Source organism: Lissotriton vulgaris, chromosome 1_1 (assembly GCF_964263255.1).
Source record: "Lissotriton vulgaris chromosome 1_1, aLisVul1.2, whole genome shotgun sequence".
NCBI classification, from domain to species: domain Eukaryota; kingdom Metazoa; phylum Chordata; class Amphibia; order Caudata; family Salamandridae; genus Lissotriton; species Lissotriton vulgaris.
The window spans coordinates 1,589,910,932-1,589,933,235 of NC_141685.1; the positions used below are offsets into that span (position 1 = coordinate 1,589,910,932).

At 42.9% G+C, this 22,304-nt stretch overlaps 1 protein-coding gene across 1 annotated transcript in view; it reads left to right on the forward strand.

Annotated features, from left to right (window-relative positions):
* The window catches only part of CFAP54 (cilia and flagella associated protein 54), a 2,285,874-nt gene that overhangs the window by 2,129,046 nt on the left and 134,524 nt on the right, over positions 1-22,304 (forward strand). Inside the window, exon 67 of the mRNA XM_086918163.1 lies at positions 21,587-21,740. Coding sequence (XP_086774289.1) covers positions 21,587-21,740 — 154 coding nt within the window. The remainder of the gene's footprint in view (positions 1-21,586; positions 21,741-22,304) is intronic.

A 22,304-nucleotide genomic window follows, 5' to 3' on the forward strand; every position in this document is an offset into this window, starting at 1 on the left:
TTGTTGGTTGGCGTTCCAGTTGCGATTCCTATTTGGACGGTTGTAATTACTGGTTGAATCACTGTCCGTTCCTGATGATGAAGTATCACTGAAGGAGATAAACTGCTTACGTGATCTTCCTTGGTTCCCTTGAAGGAAACGTCTCGATTCTACCTTGGAATAGAAGTCGGCCTGCAAGTAGGGGTATATGTTGTCTAATGAAAAACCCTTTTTGTCCTTCTCAAATTGGTTTGATTTTTGAGTTATCGTATAATCTTTAAACTCTTGGACTTCTTTGTTAACTTTGTCCAGGAGAGCCTTAGCATCTGCTATGGTAGGATTAATACTTATGTCTGCCTCTAGTTTAGAGATTTCAGCCAATTCCTCTTTTGATATACGGACTGCTGTCTCAACTGTTAACATCATCAAATCTCTACTACATTTAGTTTCTATCATAGAGAAGCCTTTCTTGAATATCGGGTCTTCTGTAAAAATTACAGGTATGTTTTTAATTTGCAAACCGGCTGGGATGGTGCCTTCCCGGAGGTGTTGCAACAAGAAGTGACCATGAAGATCAGTCCTTATCTGCTTTTTCTTAAGACGGATTAGTTTATCCGATTCGTTGGATGTAGTGGCTGTTTCGCTTAGGGTAACTGAAGAGAAGACAGGCGGGTCACTGAGGAAGTTTCTAATGTGATCCTCCGTGTAGGCAAAGGTGTCTTTTTCTGCCATTAGTCTGTGAAAACAGTGAAAAAGAAAAAAGATTTAAAGACCTAAAGAAGGACAAAGTTGAAAAGTAGCATGTACATGAAACACAATTTCTCTACAAATGTGATGAGGGGATAGCCACAGGTCTATCCTGACTTCGAATCAGTGAACCGTTAAGCCTCGCGGAGCAATCGTAGTATGGGACATCAACGACTATACTACCGAAGTTATGAGACAGCTGGCTGACAACAGCTGTTATCGTAAAATAAAGAAAGATCCTACCTCTGAACTACAAGACCAACTTTTTTCCATCATACAAGAAGGTTTTGATCTTGGCTTTGTCGGACCTAAAGAGCTTGAATACCTTAAAAATTTACATCCCAAGGTGCCGTTGTTTTATGTACTGCCCAAGGTACACAAGGACCCACATCAACCCCCCGGCAGACCTATTGTCGCCGGGTGCGGTTCGTTATTAGAACCGGCAGCCAAATATGTAGACTGTTTCTTAAAAGAATTCATGACCAGCGTGAAGTCCTACCTCCAGGACACAACTGACTTCATTAACAAACTCGAAAACATTGAGTTTCGCGAAGACAGAGACATACTTGTTACGTTGGACGTAACTGCTCTATACACCCAGATCCCTCAGGATGAGGCGATAGCAGTTCTAACACACTACCTTGATTCCAGACTAAGACCCATGCAGGTGCCCACCAAATTCATTGTCGACCTGGCAGCTTTCGCCTTAAAGAAGAATTATTTCTGCTTTAATGGCGAGTACTACTACCAAACCAAGGGAGTAGCCATGGGCTGCCCCTTTGCGCCCGAATTGGCGGTATTATTTATGGCTATGTACGAGGAGGCATATATCTACCAGAACAACCCTTTCACTCAATACATCGGAGCTTGGCTCCGGTTTATTGACGACGTCTTCATGACATGGACAGGTGATAGTAACACCCTCGACCAGTTCTACCAGTGGTTGAATAATAGAACTGCTGATATAAAATTCAGCATTTCCAGCTCAACCAAAAGGATTGCGTTTCTAGATGTGGAAGTCTTCCCTTCTGAAGGGAAATTGGCCACGACCCTATACAGCAAGCCCACGGATAGAAATAAATCACTCATGTTTTCTAGTAACCATCCGAGGAACCTAAAAGAGAACCTGCCATATGGGCAGTTCCTGCGAGTTCGTAGGAATTGCACATTCAAAGAGGATTTTCAAAAACATTCAGAGAAATTAACATCTAAATTATGCGAAAGAGGTTACCCCAAAAAACTCGTGAAGAGCTGTATGAGGCGAGCACAATGGACACCGCGTGAGACCACTCTAGTACGCAAGACCAAACCTGAATTAAAAAGACAGGTTTGTGTTACGACATACTGCCCGAATGCCAACCAATTGAAGAAAGTCATAAAACAAAACTGGCATTTAGTGAAAGACTTGGATAACAGCTTAGTAGACACCCCTTTATTTGCCTTTAAAAAGGAAAACAACATTGCCAACTATGTAGTTCGGGCCGATATGCCTACATCTAAACCAGCTACATTGCGCCAAATGATGGGGATGCCCCCGATTCTTGGACACCATAAGTGTGGCACTTGCCTCTGTTGTGAATCCTCGATTGAGGGCTCATTGTTCCAGCACAACGGAATTTTTTGGAAACATGAATCATTCAGTAACTGCAAGAGCAAGTTTGTTGTCTACGGTATCATATGCCCATGCCGCCTACTTTATATAGGCAAAACCAACCAAGAGATCCGGCAAAGGATCTCGCAGCACAAATCAAGAGTCAAAAAGCGGGTTGAGAATGCACCCCTGGTGCTCCACTGGACACGTATGCAACATACTGTTAGTGACTTGAAGTGGACTGTAATTTCCAAAGTGGAAAAAAATCCGCGAGGTGGTGACCAGAACCTTGCCTTGTCAAAACGGGAAGCCCTTTTGATACTGAAATTCGACACTGCGGTGTCTGGTTTAAATGAATTAAGTGAGATATTCAAGCTTTAACTCTCTCTTCCTGCCTCTTTCTATACTGCAGATTCTATGCATATTACTAAGGTCTGAAAGTGACTAAGGATTGGCCACTCCGGTCCGGGTTTTCATTCTTGCCCCCACTCTTTTTTCTAAACCGGCCAGCACACCTGGTGGGTGTGGCCTTGATAATCACCTGCATTTAAGGGTGTTCCCCAGCAGCTCAGTCTGCTTAGGCGCCCTTGCCTGAAGGTTACCACTTTGTTCGCGTTCGCCGTCGCTAAGGTCGCCAGCCTGAACCTTTGAAAGTGAGTATTTGAAGTAACTCTCTTCACGTTAGGAGCCAGTTAAAGCCCTATGTTGCTTAACTAATCTAGAAACTTCTGCTTTCTTGGCAGGAATAAATCACCTTTCTGCAGCGTGCTGTGTAATGTTGACGGTAAATTCTTTTTTCCGCTTTCCCCATATAAACCGCGTGTTGTAATCCGGGCGAAATAGCCCGCTGATACGCTGTTATATTATATCTTTGCAGGATCGTAGAATGGTTTGAACGTTTGCAACCACGGTTAGCGGACCACGCCCGCCGTAATTTAAAACACGGTAAGCCGCTGAGTCCTCCTTTTTTCCTCCTGCACGCAACTAGTGGCTGTCTCTACTTCATAACCGCAATGTTAAGCGCCGCGTGTGCTTTCTTACAGGTCCATTAAACTTCTGAGTTGACAAACCCAAATTGCCGAATTAGGCTTCAGCGCCGCTGTCGACCCTGTTTAATCCCTGAAGCAATTGCTTATAATAATGAAACATTGCCTCTCCTGTTTCGCAGGCCTCTGATTCAACTTCACTTCTACTCCCACGGCGACAGTGTCTCAAATAAAGCGACAGCTACCCTAAGGACAGGGATATCGGTTATAAATAAGAATAGAGATTTTAAAATATTAGGTAAGGCGAAGTGCCACCTGTAGATAACCTGTTGGTGGGACAATTGTAGCAAACCCTCCCTAAAATCTCGCATGTTTACCATCTTTTAGGAACCCTTCAGCCTTTCCAAAGTGACCCCGCACCTGGTAAAGCATCATCTGTAAACACGGTAGCAGGTAATATTAAAAGCCCTTAATCCCTTTTTTTGCCACCGCATCCAAGTCCGTTTTGTAATTCAAGTCTGCTTCGGACATTTCAGGTACAAAATACCCCCTTCAGTATATATGCTGTGAAAAACTACATTCGGATGTTATAACACCGTGTTTTGGTAAGCTGTATAGGAGAGGGTGTGGACTGAGTGTAGATTCTAATGATGATCCGTTTTAAATACACTTGAGGTCAAACCCTTTGATCTTACTATCACTCTTTTTCTTTTCTTTCTCCAGAACCAAAGGCCCTGATGAGAATCCTCGTACACCTGTAGGATTCGAAACGCGTAGGCCTTCCACCACCTTTAAGTCTGCCTGGGTGACAAGTTGACCTGAATTGTTTTGCCACTTTTTCACCCTTAGTTGTACATTACCTTATTCATCTTTTTGGTTGACTGCATCAAAAATTGTGATTATTTAAAACTTGCGTTAGGAATGTACAGTTTATGTAAATAATTCTATAACTAAACTTTTTAGAAATTTAGCAGACTGTGGCCTATTGCACTATTCTTGTGCTTGTCTGTTCACTGTAAATACTGTCCACTGTAATATATGAGTTTCTATGTCCCCCACTGTCCCTGTATGATTGATTGTTGTAAGCTTGTGACATGCCTGATAGAATGATAGATTTTTCCTTCCCACATTTTTTGTACCTAGCATGTAATACTGTTTAATTTTGAACCAATTGTTCTTTGATAACATTAAGCAAAATAATAAAAGCTACTGATCAGCTCCAAGCCTTGAATTTTACTTCAGGTTGAGTGTCTTAAATTGCTAAATGGTTACTTGTATCAGTACTGGCATCCCCTTCTTGTTGTTATAAGAACTGATGTCAGCACGCGGAGGCGGCGTCTAAGTACTCCGACGACGTCATCACGGCGCCCACGACGCCGACGACGGACGCGGAGCCGCAGACGACGCCTACCGACGCGCAAGGGTACTGCTACGCAAAACTTTCCGGATCCAGTCTGACGCCTGGGGATATTCTAAGGTAAGGAATCTATCACTAACTAATGTCTCTTACAAATATATCGTTACACAAGTAGTAACTTGTGCACTTAGCTCATCCAGTCCTCCTGCTGCGATGTCGCGGAGACCATCTTTTGCAAGAAGGCCTTTCTTTCTCAAGACACGAAGGCCCACATGCATCAAGCATTTTTGTAGTCGCAAACGGTGCGATTCCTTAAAATCGGCCGTTTGCGAATGCAAAAGTGCTTTTTGGGATGCATGAAGCAATTTTAGAATTCGTAACATGTTTGCGAGTTCTAAAATTGCGGGTGCTTTTAAGAAGTCGCAGATGTGCGATTTCTTAAGAGCAATGCATCATTAAATTTAAAACTGTAAATTCGCAATTAGGGTGCCAAATTTACCGAGTGGTTGAACCACTCGGTAAATTTGGGAAAAGTGTTTAAAATGCTTAAAATGTTTTTTTTTCAACATTCATGTTTCACACACACATGTCCTTAGGACATGTGTGTGTGAAACATGATGCGAAAAATACATTTCAGGGGTGCATGGGGGGTTCTTTGGACCCCCCCCTGCACCCATGAAATTTTCAAAGTGCCACTCGCAATTCCCATTGACTCCTATGGGCCTTTTGGCCCATAGGAATCAATGGGAATTGCGAAAATTAACTTAAGAATTCGGTATTCATTTGGGATTCGGTAAAAATTGCGATTTTTACCGAATCACAAATGAATACCGAAAATAATGATGCATAGCATTTTGCACTTCTTAATTTGCGATTCCTTATTTTTCGCAAATTAGGAAGTGCAAAATGTCACAATGATGCATGTGGGCCGAAACCCTTACCAACGAAGAATCCTATCGCCGGCACGAAACTGCTTTCCTTGAGCCGACACTGACCCCTGGTGGTCATATGACGGAACAACTGCAACTCCCATACGAGATGTTTATCTCATGAAGCCTTCAGAACAGTGAGCTAAGGATTATAGAACTCGAAGTTACTCAAGCAGCTCTCCTTTAAGCTCGAGCTCTTGGTTATTTTTCATCAGTTTGTTTTGGCAGTTTACATTCGCGGGTTTCTTTTTTAAAAGGTACAAGAAACTACTAGAACTTAATCTTCTTGAATAGTAATCAGTGAATCATTAAATTGCTTGACGATAAGATGCCCTTTTCTAGGTGGACTTCAATGAATCTAAGTGAACAGTGGCTTTTTCATGACACAGTGCGTCCAAGGGCCTATTTCATTCACACATCCACAGGCACTCCAGGGTTTCAAGCAGCAGTCAAGGAAAAAACACACAAGAAACTTCTGGGAACCGGTGATATGGGGTTGTGAGGGTTATGCAAAAAACTTAGAGATAGGCATCAGCCTGGCTACTTGGCTAAAGCATTTCTTTGCCATGTACCAGAAGCCCCGCTGCCCCTCATCACCTCTCCCTGTGCATGATAGAAGATGCAGGGTCGATGACGTCGGCAATCTGAGGCGCAACTAGTACCAAATTTCGGGGGGGCTAAGAAAAAATAATCGAGGGGGGGGGGGGCTAATTCTTCCAGCGATAGTCAGGATGGAGATGCAGGGGCTCAAGAAGGGATGGAAAAACAACAAAGCCTCATTAGCAAGTAAATGGCCTTTTAAAGACCCGTGAAATACTCAGGTGCGGCTGTGTTTGTACACAGGAAGGTGTCTCAACCCGTGCTGACACACACGACGGGGGGTGGAGGGGCGGAGGGGTGGGAGGTTGGATGGGTGACGGTGATGAAGCCCTTTCAGCCCAATGGGCGTTGCGCGCCTGTCATCAATAGGGCATCACACACAGCTCCAGTAATTGCCATACTGTGTACCTCAGGGTTCACAGAAGAAGAAACCTATGAGGACATATTTAGTCAAAAATCGCTGAAACATCTAAGCCCGATAGAATTCCAACAGACATGTACTGAAACAGTCCACCACAATGGGCCCCTTCCTTAACAATAGCATGCAAGTTGCGTGCATGAGGAACTTCCAACCTCCTGGAAGTCAGCCATCATTGTTCCTGCAGATAAGAAGGGGCCTTGTAATGAACCTGAAAACTATCGTCCAGTTTCTTTCCTGGATGGAGGCAGACAAATCTTCCTAAAACTGCTCTTAACCCACCTAGAGGCCTGGGCTAAAGACACTTGAATCTTACTCTAGCTCGAAAAAGTCTTTAGGAAAGCCCAAGGTACCATCGACCAAGCAATGAAGTTATAGTTTGTTCATATGTTCCAAATATCTCATCATAAAAAAATCATCATTATATATGGTTTCTATAGAGCATTTGACTCAGTTGACAGATCACTACTTTGGCTTAAGTGAAAAGAACAAGGTCTCCCGAAAAACTACTTAATGTCTTGAAACAACTTCATCGAGATAAGTCTACTGTGAGGTATGGCCCGAAAAGAGAGTGCACACCGGAGTTTGTAAAAACTACTGGCGTCAGGCAAGGCTGTGTGCTTGCACCAATCTTGCTGAATCTATTCATAAATTACATGGGCAAAGTATTATCGGCCCTGAATATGGATGTCCCTGCAATTGGTGGTGACAGAAATACCCAACTTATTGTTCACTCAAAACGCTGTTCTGCTAGCCTCCACATGCATTAGTTACTTCAAGACTTTGACAAACTTTTGCAACCTTGAAAAGCTAACTCTTGACATCAAAAAGACCAAATGTATGATACTGAACCCAAGGACAACCTTTAAGTTGACATGCAAAATCCATGGCACAGTGCTTGATGGTGTTCATTACTATGGCTATCTGGGGGTCTGATTTAATGACATATTATCTTGCAAAAAGTAAATCCATACAATCCAATCCAAAGACTTTATTTGGATAACAACGTATCCATTTAAGTAGAACATATACAAGATAAAAACACATTAGAAAAAAATATAAATAGTGTGTCAAGCTCATAATGTGGCAAAATACAGTAAACATGGGTAAAGTGCATATTGTGGATAGCAAAATACAAGTAACTTCATAGGTCACACATAGATTTCTGAGCCCCCGTAGCTACTCTCAAAACAGTGCCAATGCGCAAGATCAGTTCACCATTATCCAATTTGAGTATACATTCGAGAGCATCAGTTAAATTAATAGGTGACAGTTTAAAAAAAATGGAATTAACAGCCATTGTGCATATTTCCTATAATATTTACAGAAGAATAAAAAGTGTAGAAGTGATTGTCTGCTACGACCATCACATGGGCATGGCAAAGAATCAACGTTTGCATTATACCCAGAGGGAAAGCAAAGAAGATATCTTACAGTCCCAGCTCTTAGACGGAAGAGGAGGCCTCTCTCCTATTGGAACATTGGTAATACAATGTAACTAGGTAGACAGTTTTCAGGATACTCAATCATCATAAATTTAGCAACAGTTTTTTTTACTTAGATTCTCTCCCTAGTCTTTCCGCGCTATAAAGTGCGTACAGTGCTGACTTTAAAACTTTTTTATCCACTGTTATAGCTGTGTTCGGATTGAAAACAGTCCACCAAAGTTCGCACTTTCTAAACTCTTAATGACCCCAGCAAGCCCTGGAATATCCATCCCTGTCTCGCAGTGAATACAATTATCTATTATGTCCCTTGTAAGAGATGTTTCGGGGTTCTTCATTATAGCTAGCCAGAATAGTATGGGCGTGCCCTTATGAAATCTTCCATGTATCCTAATTTTAGTTCACTGTGGCATATGTACAGGGGGGTTGAGATTGGAGCGCCGAAGAGCTTTCTGCAAAATCTATTTTTCTCTGATTGGATGCAAGAACATTTGACAATACCCCATACCTCTGCCCCATAGGTAGCTATTGGTACACACTGAGTCTTAAAAATCTTTAAAATGTCTTTGAATTGTCCCCGATCTTTTAGGATGGGGCAGACGGAAGATTGAATTAAAGGCCTTCAAGAACTTATTTTTACAATACGCCATGTGTAAACACCAGGTACCATTCGCAGCGAAGACCATCCCTAGATAAGGAAAAGTAGCAGTGCAGGTCAATATTTGGTCACCCACGGAATAAAAATTTAGAGGACATTTCCTTGGCCCCAGTACATTATGAATGCTTTCTTAAAATGTGTACATAAATCTAGGCCAGTCATAAAATCTGTGAATCCTCAAACTAAAATGTGTGGTGCATTTGGTGTGCGACCAATTAAAACCGAATTATCTGCGTATAAAAGCACCTGGAGAGTTTTGCCTTTGATTCTAGGAACCTCATTGGTTAGTGTAATAGGAAGGGGGCCAGAACACATCCTTGCCTGACCCCTCTACCTACACTGATATCATTGGACTGCTCTCCCCGGCCCCCAACCCTGACCCGCGCTTTTAGGTCTGTATGAAGGTAGGCCAGAAAATGTATGATGGCCTCATCCAAGCCATGATAGACCATAGGCGGGACCTGTTAACAAAATTGAAAGCTGAGGTCAGGTCCATAAAGGCTAAATAAAGTGGCGAGTGCTGTGCAATGGTGCCCTTCCCTACAATCAAATTAAGATTTAAACATTGCTCATTTATACCAACTTTACCCCTAAAGCCTAGTGGGCATTGTTCTAAAATGTGATTGTCCTCTGACCAGGTTAACATTTTTGTATATAAAACTCTGCCTAAGATTATAAGGGAGTGGTCTTTGGCAATGGGGCGTTAGTTAAGTTATTAAAAATATTCAACAACAGTGGGGCCCAAAAATCTGGTTTATGTTTGATAAGGTCAATGGGCAACCCATCGGTGCCTGAGGCTTTATTGCCCATGCTCTGGCGTATGGCCTCCTAAAGCTCAGTTATTGATATTGGGACTCCAGATGGCACCCTATTATTAAAATTGCGTAAAAGTGACTTTGCCAGGTAACACTCATTATGTTGCAGCTAATGGGAGTTAACGGTTGCCCCATTGATCCTAAATCTTTGATGGCAATCCAAATATATTCCCGAGCAGCGTTGATGAGCACATCCCCGTGCTTGCTTAACAACTGTTCCTTTCTATTAGCAATGGCCCGCCTTTATATCAACCTTAAGGACTTGTACGTTACACCTTGTGTTGTGAGATAAGGCCTTGTGGAGCTTCCTGTTGGCAATTGAGCAAATCTATCCTCAGCCAGTGTGTCGGAGCAGTCTTGCATTTCTTCCAAAATATAGCCATTGATTAATGAAGTCAGTCCTTACTAAATACAAAAAGAAACACTAATCATAACACCGGCCAACAGCCACACACACTGCCAGCCAACAAACACTAATACTGCCATCCATCCAACAGCCACACATACCGCAAGCCTATGTGAGTGGTGTCCATACAGAGCCATTTAACATCATCCACTATTCAGTAATTTGATTGCTCCACCTCAGTCTGTTTCCCAGAACTTTACTTTTGTGTGGTACAAAGTTAAGCAAGTTGAAAAATACAGGTTGCCTGAGATGAACACAAGGGGCAGTAATACCAGCTCTCCTGCCTCATTTCTTTCTGAGTGCAAAGTCTTCATCAGCTATATGGTTTATTGTTTTTCCCTGTTGCAGGAATTTGATTAGCAAAGTGCTGATCATACAGCTTTGCAACATTCCCCCACAACAAATGAAGGAGGGCTGGAAGTAACAGGTATGACTCCCCCCGTTTGCTTCCTCACTGCAGAATGTATCTACAGGGTTCCCACAGGGATCCTCCCTGAGCCACCTTGTTTTTAACATCTATGTTACGCCCTTGGTTCAACTGGCGGAGGATCTGGCGGCCAAAATAATTGCATATGTCAATGACACTCAGCTTCTGTTCACTTGGGGAAAATCTGAGTGTTCCACTTCCTCTGCAAAAAATTGTTTGACAGCGGTCTTTAATTGGCTGGCCGCTGCAACGAGGACAAATCTGAAATTTTCCTCTATGGAAGCTTACCCCCTTAGTTTAGAGAGGCACTTTGGTCGGCTGACTATACTTTGCCAGCCTCAGCAGGTAAACCCGCCAAGAATCTGGGTGTCTGGTTTGAAGAGAATCTCTCTTTCTCCACCCAGATCAAGAGGTTTGCCGGGAATTGTTTCGGGATACTCAAATCCCGTAGTACATTTTTACCACTTCTTCCTAGGGCTGCCAAAGAAACGGTCACTGAGCCCTAATTCTTTCATGTATAGATTACGCTAATGCTTTGTACATTGGCTTTCAGGGCCACCTGCTTAGCAAACTACAAGTAGTCCAGAATGCAACTTCCAGGCTTCTTTTTAATATCTCCGTTCAAAGTACTTTAATACAGTGTCTGCGTACACTTCAATGGTTGCCCGTGGCCGAACAAGTTGAATTCAAAGCCTTGGTCATGGCGCACCGTGCCTTGTATGCTTCCTGCCCTATCTATTTGCAGGAACATTTTATGTTCTACACCCCAGCTAAACAACTGCACTCTGCTTCCCAACTCCTAGCTCATGTTCCGCGTTTTCGCCTGCAAAGGACAGGTGGCAGCTACCTTGCCATGAGAGCTGCCCTGGCTTGGAATTCACTCCCTTTTGACCCCCTTAGCATTCAGGACCCCACTGTTTATTATAAAAATCTGAAAACATTCCTTTTCATTTAATCAGTTTCCCCTCTCTCCTCAAGGTTCGCGCAGTGACACTCGGCGGAGTATCTGTGCACGCTACAAATTCAAATAACATAACATAACAATATAACTGTCCCTAGAGACTTAGTGACCACAGCCAATTAGACTAATTTCCTCTCTTAAACAATTAAAACATTGAAAGTATCCTTGACTTTATAAAAATCAGGCTCCATGCTACAACCAGCTCCACCAGACATTTTGGTAAAAGCAGGCAACACTATTCAGCCAATCTTAATGGGCACCCTCCATAAGTCCCTGGTTAACAGCAATTTTCCTACTACTTGGAAACATGCCATAGTCACACCATTACATAACAAGCCTTCTGTAAACCCGCATTTGACAGAAAACTACAGACTGATCTCTCGACTCCCTCTAGCTAGTAAAGTTGTAGAGAAACAGGTCAATAAGTACCTTCTGGCTCTTTGGAAAAGCACTCAATCCTCCATCCCACACCAACAGGATTTAGACCAGAAAGTAGCATCAAGACAGCTCTGTTAATAGCCACAGAGGAACTCTGGGCCATTCTGGACTGGGGTGGCTAAGCCGCAATGATTATGCTCGATCTCAGTGCAGCTTTTAACACTGTCTCATATCCTATTTTCATTCAGAGAATGAGTGAAGCCGGTATCACAGGTGCAGCCTTTCTAGAATAGAGAAGCTTCCAGGTCTGGGAAGAATCCTTCTTTTCTGCCCCTACTCTATCGGCTGTGGTGCCCCACAGGGCTCTTCCCTAAGCCCCACACTTGTTAATTTATATGTGCTCCCCCTGGCAGAGATAGTGCAGCCGCACGGCCTCGCCCTAATGTCTTATGCTGATGACACACAGCTTATCATTGCTTTTACTCCAGGAACAGAGCACACATCCTGTCAATTAAACTCATGCCTAAAGCAGGTTAGGAAGTTGAAGTCAGACAGAAGCCTTAAGCTTAATGGTGGGAAAACAGGGGTGTTGGGTGTTGGCAATAATCTCTAAAAGTGGAATAAACCAGCATGGCATGAATACCTTGGAGAGCACCTAGAACCCTCCCAGGCAGTGAAAAGTGTAGGTTTCTGACTGGACAACAAATTATCAATGGAAGCCCAAGCCAAGAAGTTGTCAGTAGCATGTTTTGGATTCTTAAGAACTCTCAGAAAAGTAATTCTATGGCTCCCAACAACATTGAGTAGAGTGGTCATACTGGTATTGATCAACTCTCGTCTTGACTATGCCAACTCCCTCTTCTTGGGAAGTCCCAAGTATGTTACAAGACGACTACAGGTTTTCCAGAACGTGGCTGCATGAACCCTTCAGTCTCCCAAAACATCACTCAGCGGCCCGGCCTTGGCTGCCTTGCACTGGTTTCCAGTGCAAAATAGGATCTATTTAAAAGTGCTGTGCATAAATGGGAAGGATCCTCCCCTTATTCGGCAACTTCTTAGCTCCTGTACCCCTAGGAGGCCATTACAATCGGGGAGCTTAAAGCTATTGACAGTACCCAAGGTCAGAAAGGCAAGATGTGGTGGATGATGCTTTGACACCTGACCTCCAAGTTATGGAATGATCTCCCTACCAACCTTAGAATGCATCTTCTAGAAACTACATTCAGAAACTTCTCAAAGACTCATCTCTTCTAATCTGTGACATGTTCACTCTAATAAATTAGCTAGGATTCAGCAGGTGTGCCTGTCTGAGCACTGGGATGCCCAAACAGGAAGCCATGGGCTATACAAAAACACTTAAAATAAGATTAGATAAACTCCTGGCCACATCTAGACTTTTCATTCACCTTCACTGAAATTCATCCAGTCTCAACTTCAAGTTTCGGTGAACTGTGAGGTGTTTATAAGGTTATTGTGGAAAGCATCTTCACTGTTTGGGCCAGGGGGACCCTTAACTATAGCCAACTGTCATCTTGGCTGAAAAAGAGAGGAGATGTCTGAACAAGTCCTGCTCAGAGAAAGATTTACAGTGATCATCCTGATGACTATTGTATTTACTATCTTTATAAAGCCCACAAAGCATTTCGCTGTGAAATCTACAACACTTTCTCTTCTAAACATAAAAAGATAAATAAATGAGGTTGACACTTGTCTGGCTAGAAAAAAAGAAAATCGACTCTCTTAAAAGGGATGCCCCCTCCAGAGGGGATGGATGATTCCATAATGGTGGCACAAAATAAAAAACCACGTTAAACTTTCAGAGCTGGCATTTACTACTAAATTACCTACAGCCACCTCAAGGTCTGGACTGTTCTCAGAAAAGCCTTCAGAAAATGATCACGTATAGTTAAACCAAGAAAGTTCACAAAAATCCAGCTCCACTAAAATCCTGTTAAACTTGTTGTTTGCACCATCGATGACAGAGTCCTCCCATTTATCAGCAAAAAAGGATTCATCACTGTCAACCATCTCATCAACAATAACTTCTCCAGTGCTGTCCATTGGTAGTGCCCTGTTGGTAGCATCCAAGAATATAACATTGTGATGGTATCGTCAATGACCAGACCCTTGTCAATGACCACAGCACCGTCTACAACCAGACAGAGGAAAACTCAGTTGATGACTGTACCACAGACGACCATTATTCTAAAAGATGACCCTGTCAATGGCAGTTGCCACTAAGGAAAATACCACCTCAACCTGTCAATGAGGGTAAAGGAATTTTTATGGATTTTTGTGCATACACATCTAAAGATTTCATTACATCTACCTAGTTAGATTTTAGAGTCTGAATTAGAGGCTGGCATCAGTGACCAGGAGCAAGCCTCTAATGGGGCTTGTAGCCCTGTGCAACTGGACGTGCACTATGAGCCTAAATATGAAGAGGAGGCCTATAAAGAGCCACAGATTTTTGCAGATAAAAACCCTCCAATGATTTAGGATGCATTCTTTGGTCCACAATGTTACTATTAGTGATGCAAGATTAGTTCCATTTATGACAATTCTACAGATGATGGACACTAGGAAAGTCCCTCTTATGACATGGTTACCCCCGGTTGGCCTTGTATCAAATGCAACGTGACCAAAAGTGTGCTGGGTTCCCGCTAACCAGGTCCCCAGCACCAGCGTTCTTTCCCTAAACTGTAAGATTATTTCACAATTGGCACCCTTTTAGGACCTTTTTAAATCCCTAGCAAGTGGTACCTCTGGAAGCTAGTGCCTTGTAACTAAAGAGGGTCCCTTAGGACTTCAGCACAAAGTGTGCCACCCTATGGGATTTATCAAAAAGCTCAAGTAAAATACCATTGCAGCCTGCATGTCTTGGTGCAGAGAAAACCAAAGAGTCAGCATGACACACACCTTTGTGTGCCATGCCAGCAAAACACCGCATGTGCAATAGGTATATCATCCCAAAGGCAAACCTTACAGCCCAAAGCCAGGTTGCACTAAACCATTTGTGGGCATAACTTCCGGAGTGGATGTATCTCTGTGATAGCTAAGTACTCCCTTGCATTGGGATATTAAGAGTGTGCAGGTAACCATACCGAGTACATGGGCTGGACACCTGTCACTACGAATTCCCCAGCTACATGATGGCTTAACTGTACCCCAAGGTGTTTGGTACCAAACATCTTGTCTCACAAAACCCACACTGATGCCAGTGATGGAGTTATAAATATATTACCCAAAGGGCACCTTCAAATTGCCCCCTGAAAACCTACTGACTACTAGTGTGCTGACTGACAGGTTTCTGACCTTCTGAGGTGAGAGCCTTTGCTCTCGGAGGTCAGGAACAAAGCCTGCTCTGGGTAGAGGTGTTCACACCTCCTCCAAGCAGGATGGGCATTCCAGAGCTGGAAACTTCAAAGGCCCTGCCGCCTTTGATATGTGACACCGGACATCTCCACATAGTTGAAGTACCCACCCCCCTGTCCTGAGCCCACTTTTTAGTGACATGACAGGTGGGACAATTAATAAGATTAGGAGGTGTGCCCATATTCAGCCCGCACCACTCCTATGGTGGGCCAGCTGATGTGGACCCACACAATTTCTGCGCCTTTGCATGATCCTATATTCTATGCCAATCTAGAGAAATGTAGTCTTATTCCTACTTAACAGCTTCAATTCATTTTTTAAAAAGGTGCTAGAATCTTGCCTTGTGAGGACTTTCCCATCACAGGAGTATTTTTCATCCCATAGAAGTGCAGGAACTCACTATTTAGAATACCTGTTTACTCTTCCATTAAATGCATGGCAGCAGTACTGAGAAGTGAGGGTACTCTACCCTTCAAATAAAAGAGGTGCAGGTACTCAGTACCCAACAATTTGAAAGCACAGCTAACAGGAAAGCAAGTTAAATCTTCCAACTACTCCACAAATCATTGCTGGGACTGAACTTGCTCTAATTATAATGTTTCTGATTGCTATGCATCTATGAATGATGGATGTGAGTCAATGTCCCAGAGAGTAAGTGGCATTGGGAGTACAAGATCGCATGAGCAGCCAGGTTACTTGGTGAGGGTGACAGAGCAAAATTTACCGTCTTTGATTGATTCACTAAAATATGTGAATGTTTGTAAAAATCAGTGAGACTGAATAAATGAGTAAGACATCAGCAAGTTTGACCGAATGATAAATTGAATGCTACTCTGCAGAGCTTAGGACCCGGTGATGATCTTGGGGCCGACCATGTTATGCATGAAATGTTACTCGACTCGTAAAAAGGAGTGTGACACAATGAATAAGATGTTGGCAAGTGTGAGATAATGATAAAGTGGGTGCTACTGTGCAGAACTCAGGACCTGATGTGATCTGGGTGATGACCATGTCATGCATGAGATGTTACTTGACTTCATCATCTACGTCCCTAATACAGCTAGATAATCTGAAGACCCACTTTTGCTCTTTTTGATGTAGGCTTTGCTGAGCCACAGTGGCATTCGAGACCTCTTGTATATACTATAGTATATACTTATATGTGTATGTACATTGTGGGCTCTGGAAATGAGACATAGGACTTGTCTGCTTCCGCTCAGGGACATTTTTCTTTTCTGTTCAACTGCCTCTATTTAACTGTCTTGATAGAAAGCGTCCAGTAGAGGTCAGTAAAATACCAGAATTGCTTTCTGCCTGTTCAGCTGCCTCTATATAACTTTCTTGATAGAAAATGACCAGCAAAGGTCAGTAAAATACCAGAATCACTTTAGCATTCTCTAGACTCTAGTCCATAGAAATTGTCTTCCATGAGCACCCGTAGACAATAATATTTTTTTTTAAATCTTGTATTTTCAGTAATATGAAAACCGAATGCTGTGATTTTATATTAAAAACAGAGTTTTGGACTATACCATTTCCCGCTGAAAGGCAATATTTTTCTCTTTGTGTTCCAATCCCTGGCATGGCACACAGTTTGGTGCTTACTTTCCCTCCATGTTAAAGAACAGTAGATGCTTCAGCACCCAGGCTAATGTGTTGCATAGCTAAATGCATATAAGGTCACAAAGGCGAGATCGATTGCATTGCAAATGCTTGTTTCTATTACCATGCGTTCCCATACCTGGCGTGTCACACAGTTTGGTGCTTACTTTCGCTCCATGTTAAAGAACAGTAGATGTTTCAGCACACAGGCTAGGGTGCTGCATCGCTAAATACATATACGGTCCCAAAGGCGAGACCGATTGCATTGCAAATGCTTGTTTCTACTACTGTCTATACGTCCTCACACAAATGTTTAATTTATTGAAAATGGGTCATAAATGTCATCATCCAGAGTCTTTATCAGTCGATAAATCTATAACGATAAAGTCAGCCGATAAGGGAGGAGCAATTGTCATCCTCGACACTGAGACGTACAGGGCTGAATGCAACTTAGCGATGTCAGATCTTATCGCCTCTTGGACCAAGACCCCACACCAGATCTTCAGAGGACGATTCGCGATATGACAGAAGAGGCACTGAACGAAGGATGGGTGACTGAGCCAGAGGCCAGGTTCCTCAATACTGAACATCCTGTGACTCCTTACTTTTATATACTACCTAAAGTGCATAAGGAGAAACGCCCACCACCAGGTAGACCCATCATATCGGGCATTGGGTCCGTTCTGGAACCCTTATCTACGTTTGTTGACCACTTTTTACGCCCCATGGTCCAAACTATGCCAACTTACCTCAAGGATACCACCGACGTCCTACGCTTACTACCTGACCTCAATTTTAACATCAATACGGACCTTTTGGTCTCGTTTGATGTAGAGGCGTTATACACCTCAATACCCCAGGACGAAACCCTCGAGGTCATCCATTCCCTACTTGACACCACCGATAGAGACACCATCACTCCAGTACATTTCATCATGGCCTGTGCCACCTTAGCCATGAAGAGGAATTTCTTCAAGTTCGAAGACAACATCTATTTACAAGTGTCTGGAACCAGCATGGGGAGGGTTTATGCCCCCAGCCTGGCAAACCTTTACGTACACTACTTTGAACAACGGTTTGTCCTTAATGAGTCCAACCCATATCGTGAACATATAACAACATGGAGACGATATATTGATGATATTTTGGTGGTGTGGCGGGGCTCCAGAGACAGTTGTCAAGACTTCCTGGGTTGGCTTAATAGCAGAAATGCTTTTCTACGTTTCACGGTTGAGATTGGCGAAAACCAGCTTGCATTTCTTGATCTGATGATTAAGGCCACACCTACGGGTTTACAGTCCGAATTATACAGGAAGCCTATGTCCAGGAATTCCTTGCTGTTATATGACAGTTACCATCCTAAGTCCCTGCGGGACAATCTTCCGTTTGGACAGTTTTTGAGAGTCCAAAGAAATTGTTCCACTAACACTGCCTTCAGAACACATTCCTCTGCACTCAAAAAACAACTCATCGAAAGGAAATATCCTCCCCGCTTGGTACATCGAGCCATGAAACGTGCCAGTAACAACAATAGGGCAGCACTATTAGAACCAACCACTCCTAAAGCACCTCTCGAAAGGCTGACCTTTGTACATACCTTTGGCACACTGTCTCACAACATTAAGAAAGCGGTCAAGAAACGCTGGTCCATTTTAAACTCTGGACCGCAGTCAATTCCACAACCACTATTCTCCTTTAAAAGGGGACCCAACCTGCGGGACAGAATGGTACACACCAGACCCCCAGATGATACTCCGAGAGCAATAGGTACTCTTTGGGATCTACCCCCAGTGTCTGGCCACCATCCCTGTGGCACTTGTCAATCATGTGCCCAAACGTCCAGAACAACAGAGATAGACATCGGGACTTCCAGGCCCTGGAGACAGCTGAAGTTCACCAACTGCAACAGCGACAAATTAATCTATCTCATAACCTGCCCGTGTAATCTTAGGTATGTGGGGATGACCACTCGCAAAATAAAGGTGCGACTATCTGAGCACAGGAGTACCATTAATTGCAGGAGACAGGCTACCAAGCTTACTAACCACTTCATTGCACTAAATCACTCACCCACTTCTTTCAAATGGACGGTCTTAGAAAAACCGTTCATTCCTTCTCACATCACCAATGTGAGTAATTTTCTGCACAAGAAGGAACAGAGATGGGTGTTGAGATTGGGGAGCGATGGTACAGGACTGAATGATGACATTCCCTGGTCATCATTTTAAACCATCTGCTGAAGATGCACTTCACGTGACAACTTAACCTTCAAGAATATGACCCAGTAGCTTTTTATCCAGCAGATACACTTTTGTATAACTATGCTACGTATACCTATGCTAGAATGAAACCCCGTTTTTTTCCAGCAGGTACATCACGATGTAACTATGCCACATATATCAAAGCTAGTTTGAGACTCTTCCTTATGTCCTTTACCACACCATTCAATTATGTACATTACCTGATGACTTTCTATATGGTCACAAACAATTTTTGTTGCCATTACGATGTCACGCATTGCACTGCATTGCCCAGTTCCCTACATCACCAGTTGCGCACGATGGTGCCTCATCAGTCTTATACGATGATGCCAATAACGCTGATCGCGCGGCTGCACCACCACCCCGGTTTTTTTACTACTAATATAAATATTATAACAGTTTTCGAGTTCCGTGGGCTAAGCTCCGCGATTCTTTGTTTACATTCCAGTGCATATAACTTATTTAGCTGCCATTGGATAGTCGGCCGGTATGCTGCCCCTATCAGGGACTCCGTAGCATCTCGGACGCGTGACGCACAGAATGGCGCGTCACGTGCTCGGCTCTGGCCAATGAGGATGGACGGGATATAATCGCAATGGAATCAGATCGCCGGTACCTCCCCAGACGGCACAGATGCCGCTAGGAAGTACCGACGGATAGGTGAGTGATCGCTGCAAGATCTGGTAATTGTTCCGAGCGGCGATACGCATGTTTGGTAAGCGATCCGCTCTTTAGCGGGTTGTTTTGTTTCGGGTGTGTGTTCTGTTGTTTGGTGGCCCTTTGCTCACGGGGCACCTACGCTCCTTGGTGTGTGGTTCAGGACATTAGGTGGTCTCTCTCCTTTGCTGGCACAGCTCAGTTGGCACTGAAGGAAGCATGCAACAATTGCTTATGAATATGATATATTTTCTAATTCCAAAGCGGATATAACACCTTCCGCTGCTTTTCATTAATTGCTAGCATCTACAATGGTTCTCTTTGATTAAGTCCAGGCATGACATGGTGGATGATTCTTGTTTTTGAATTTATTCACCTTTTTAGAGCGGTGCTTCACCAGTCCTGAGCCGTAGCCAGGCGGGGTGAGGTATATACTTCTTACTAACCAGGTAAGAAGCATCTTGTGAAACTTGAAATGGTTCAATTTCCACGAATGTTGGTATACACTAGCTTTGTCAGTGTGTTTGTTTAGATCCCGAGACATGAACTACGCCCATGTTGATGATTGCAACAGGTGTAAAAGACAGGCTTATTTCAGACAGGGATGGGATATCAGCTCATGCCATGCTTTTTATTTTCAGCCCACTGCTGATTAAGTGAGAAGACTCGGAACAGACACACCTGGAGGTTCAGGTGACTTTTCTGTGTCGTTCCTTCATTTTAATTAATTTTTTCACTTATCTGTCACACTTGGTGTCTTTTTTGCAGTAGCCGTATATTTGTTGTCCTGAAGAAAGCAAGGCTATTGGCCAGTATTTGCTGAAACATGTCGACCACGTTACACCACTAGACAGGTCATAGCTTTACCCTGTCTTGGCTATTTTTTAATATTGGTGCTAGGAGCTACACCCTATTAAACTATCGTTTTGCTCCTTTAAACCAATTTTACTCACTCCTCCCTACCCTTCCTGGTTTTCCTTGCACTGCACACTACACTTTTTATCCCTGTCAGTTACTTCACCAACACATATGGTCTCTACCATAACACCAACACTTACTTACCAACAGGAAGGTTCATTCCTTTCTGTTGTGAAACCAAGATCCAGTATAGTGTTGGTCCTCGGAGCCCCAAATGATGAAGGGCGGTTCCGAGTGGTGACTGATGGGAGCCAGAGACCAGACACTGTTCTTGATCTGGCATGTTTTTCACCATTCCTCTCGCAGTTATATGGCTAGTGGGAGCGCTACACCGTCTCTGTCTCTGCTAATCAGCCTGTCTTACTTTTGACCCTCTGGTACCCTTTTGTGATTAATGTTAGGTGGGCATGTACTCAGAGCTGGTCATTAAATTGCCCATGGGTCCCCTTTACTGTGTGTGGTTTGGATCATCCAGAGTCTGCCCCTGAACGTAGCTTTGTGTTCATGCATTCTTACTCTGAAGATCCTTGTCATATTGAAATAGCAGTGACCACAAGAACATGTGATCATTTAAATAACACCTTCGCACAATTGCATCCAATAGGTGCACATAAGAACAGGGTAGTCATGCTACGTTGTACACTTCAAGGGGAACACTCAGAATTAGTTTGAACAGGGACTGTGTCACACTAGTGCATGTGTCACACTAGGAATAAGTATAACATTAAACCAATATACCACTTTCTACAATGATTATCAATAATGGATGTCCTGTCTCGCCAGTAGCAGGCCTTAATATTTGCATGCCTTACAAAACGTAAGCCTGGTGTAATTAGATGCTAAATATAAAACAATGTCTTATTATTATACCTACAGGTCAATAGTAAACAAATAGACTACAGTAGAATCACAGAGACAATGCTTTTTATGAAATGTTTTTCATTAGAAAAAATAGTACGTTCTTCCTAAATAGAGATGCTGCTTAGATAATATGGTTTATTGAGTGTACAACTGATTAAAAAGCACAGAAAAAATATGATTTATAACAAAATATTTGTTTATCTAATGCTTTTTAGAATAACGTCATTACATGAAAAATTGTGTCTGTTGAAGGAAGAAGTTGTTAACTCAGTGCAACCGATTTCTGAGTCAGAAAATGAGGAACAAGCGATTGAAGAAAATTCAGAGACTGCCTTTGAAACAGAAATACAATTCACCGAAAAGCTAGAGGTATGCTGCAAGCGTGGCTGGTCCTATTTGTTTGTGTTTCCCAAGCAGCCCACTTAGATGGAATAATGACCCATTATAAACCTTCTGTAAAATTGAACATCAGCTTTTTCCCTATGACAGTCTATTATTATATGGTGCGCTCAGCCTTAGACAAAAACGGTGCTGAAGAAAACTTTGTCACAGAATTATGAAGAGAAGATACATAAAATATTCAGAACTGCAGAGCAATTACGATGATCGACCAACTCTCTCTCTGTTTCTTAGAGGGACTCCGCCTAACCTTTCATTCACAGTAGAAAAGGAATGTCTACATGGAGCACAGTGATACATTAGTACTCTCAGGTTTTGCATTCATCAGCAGATTAGTCACACTTGATGTATATTTTCTTATCTTTTTTGTGTTTACATTTGAACGTTTTGTTCTTTAAGTAGACCAAATAGGATACAAGCACTTTTAAGATAAATATACTGTAGTGTAGTTCCTAAATTCCTAATAGGCTCTGCGCATTGGAATAATATACATTATAGTTTTGACATAGGACTGAGGTCAGTATGTCTCTATCG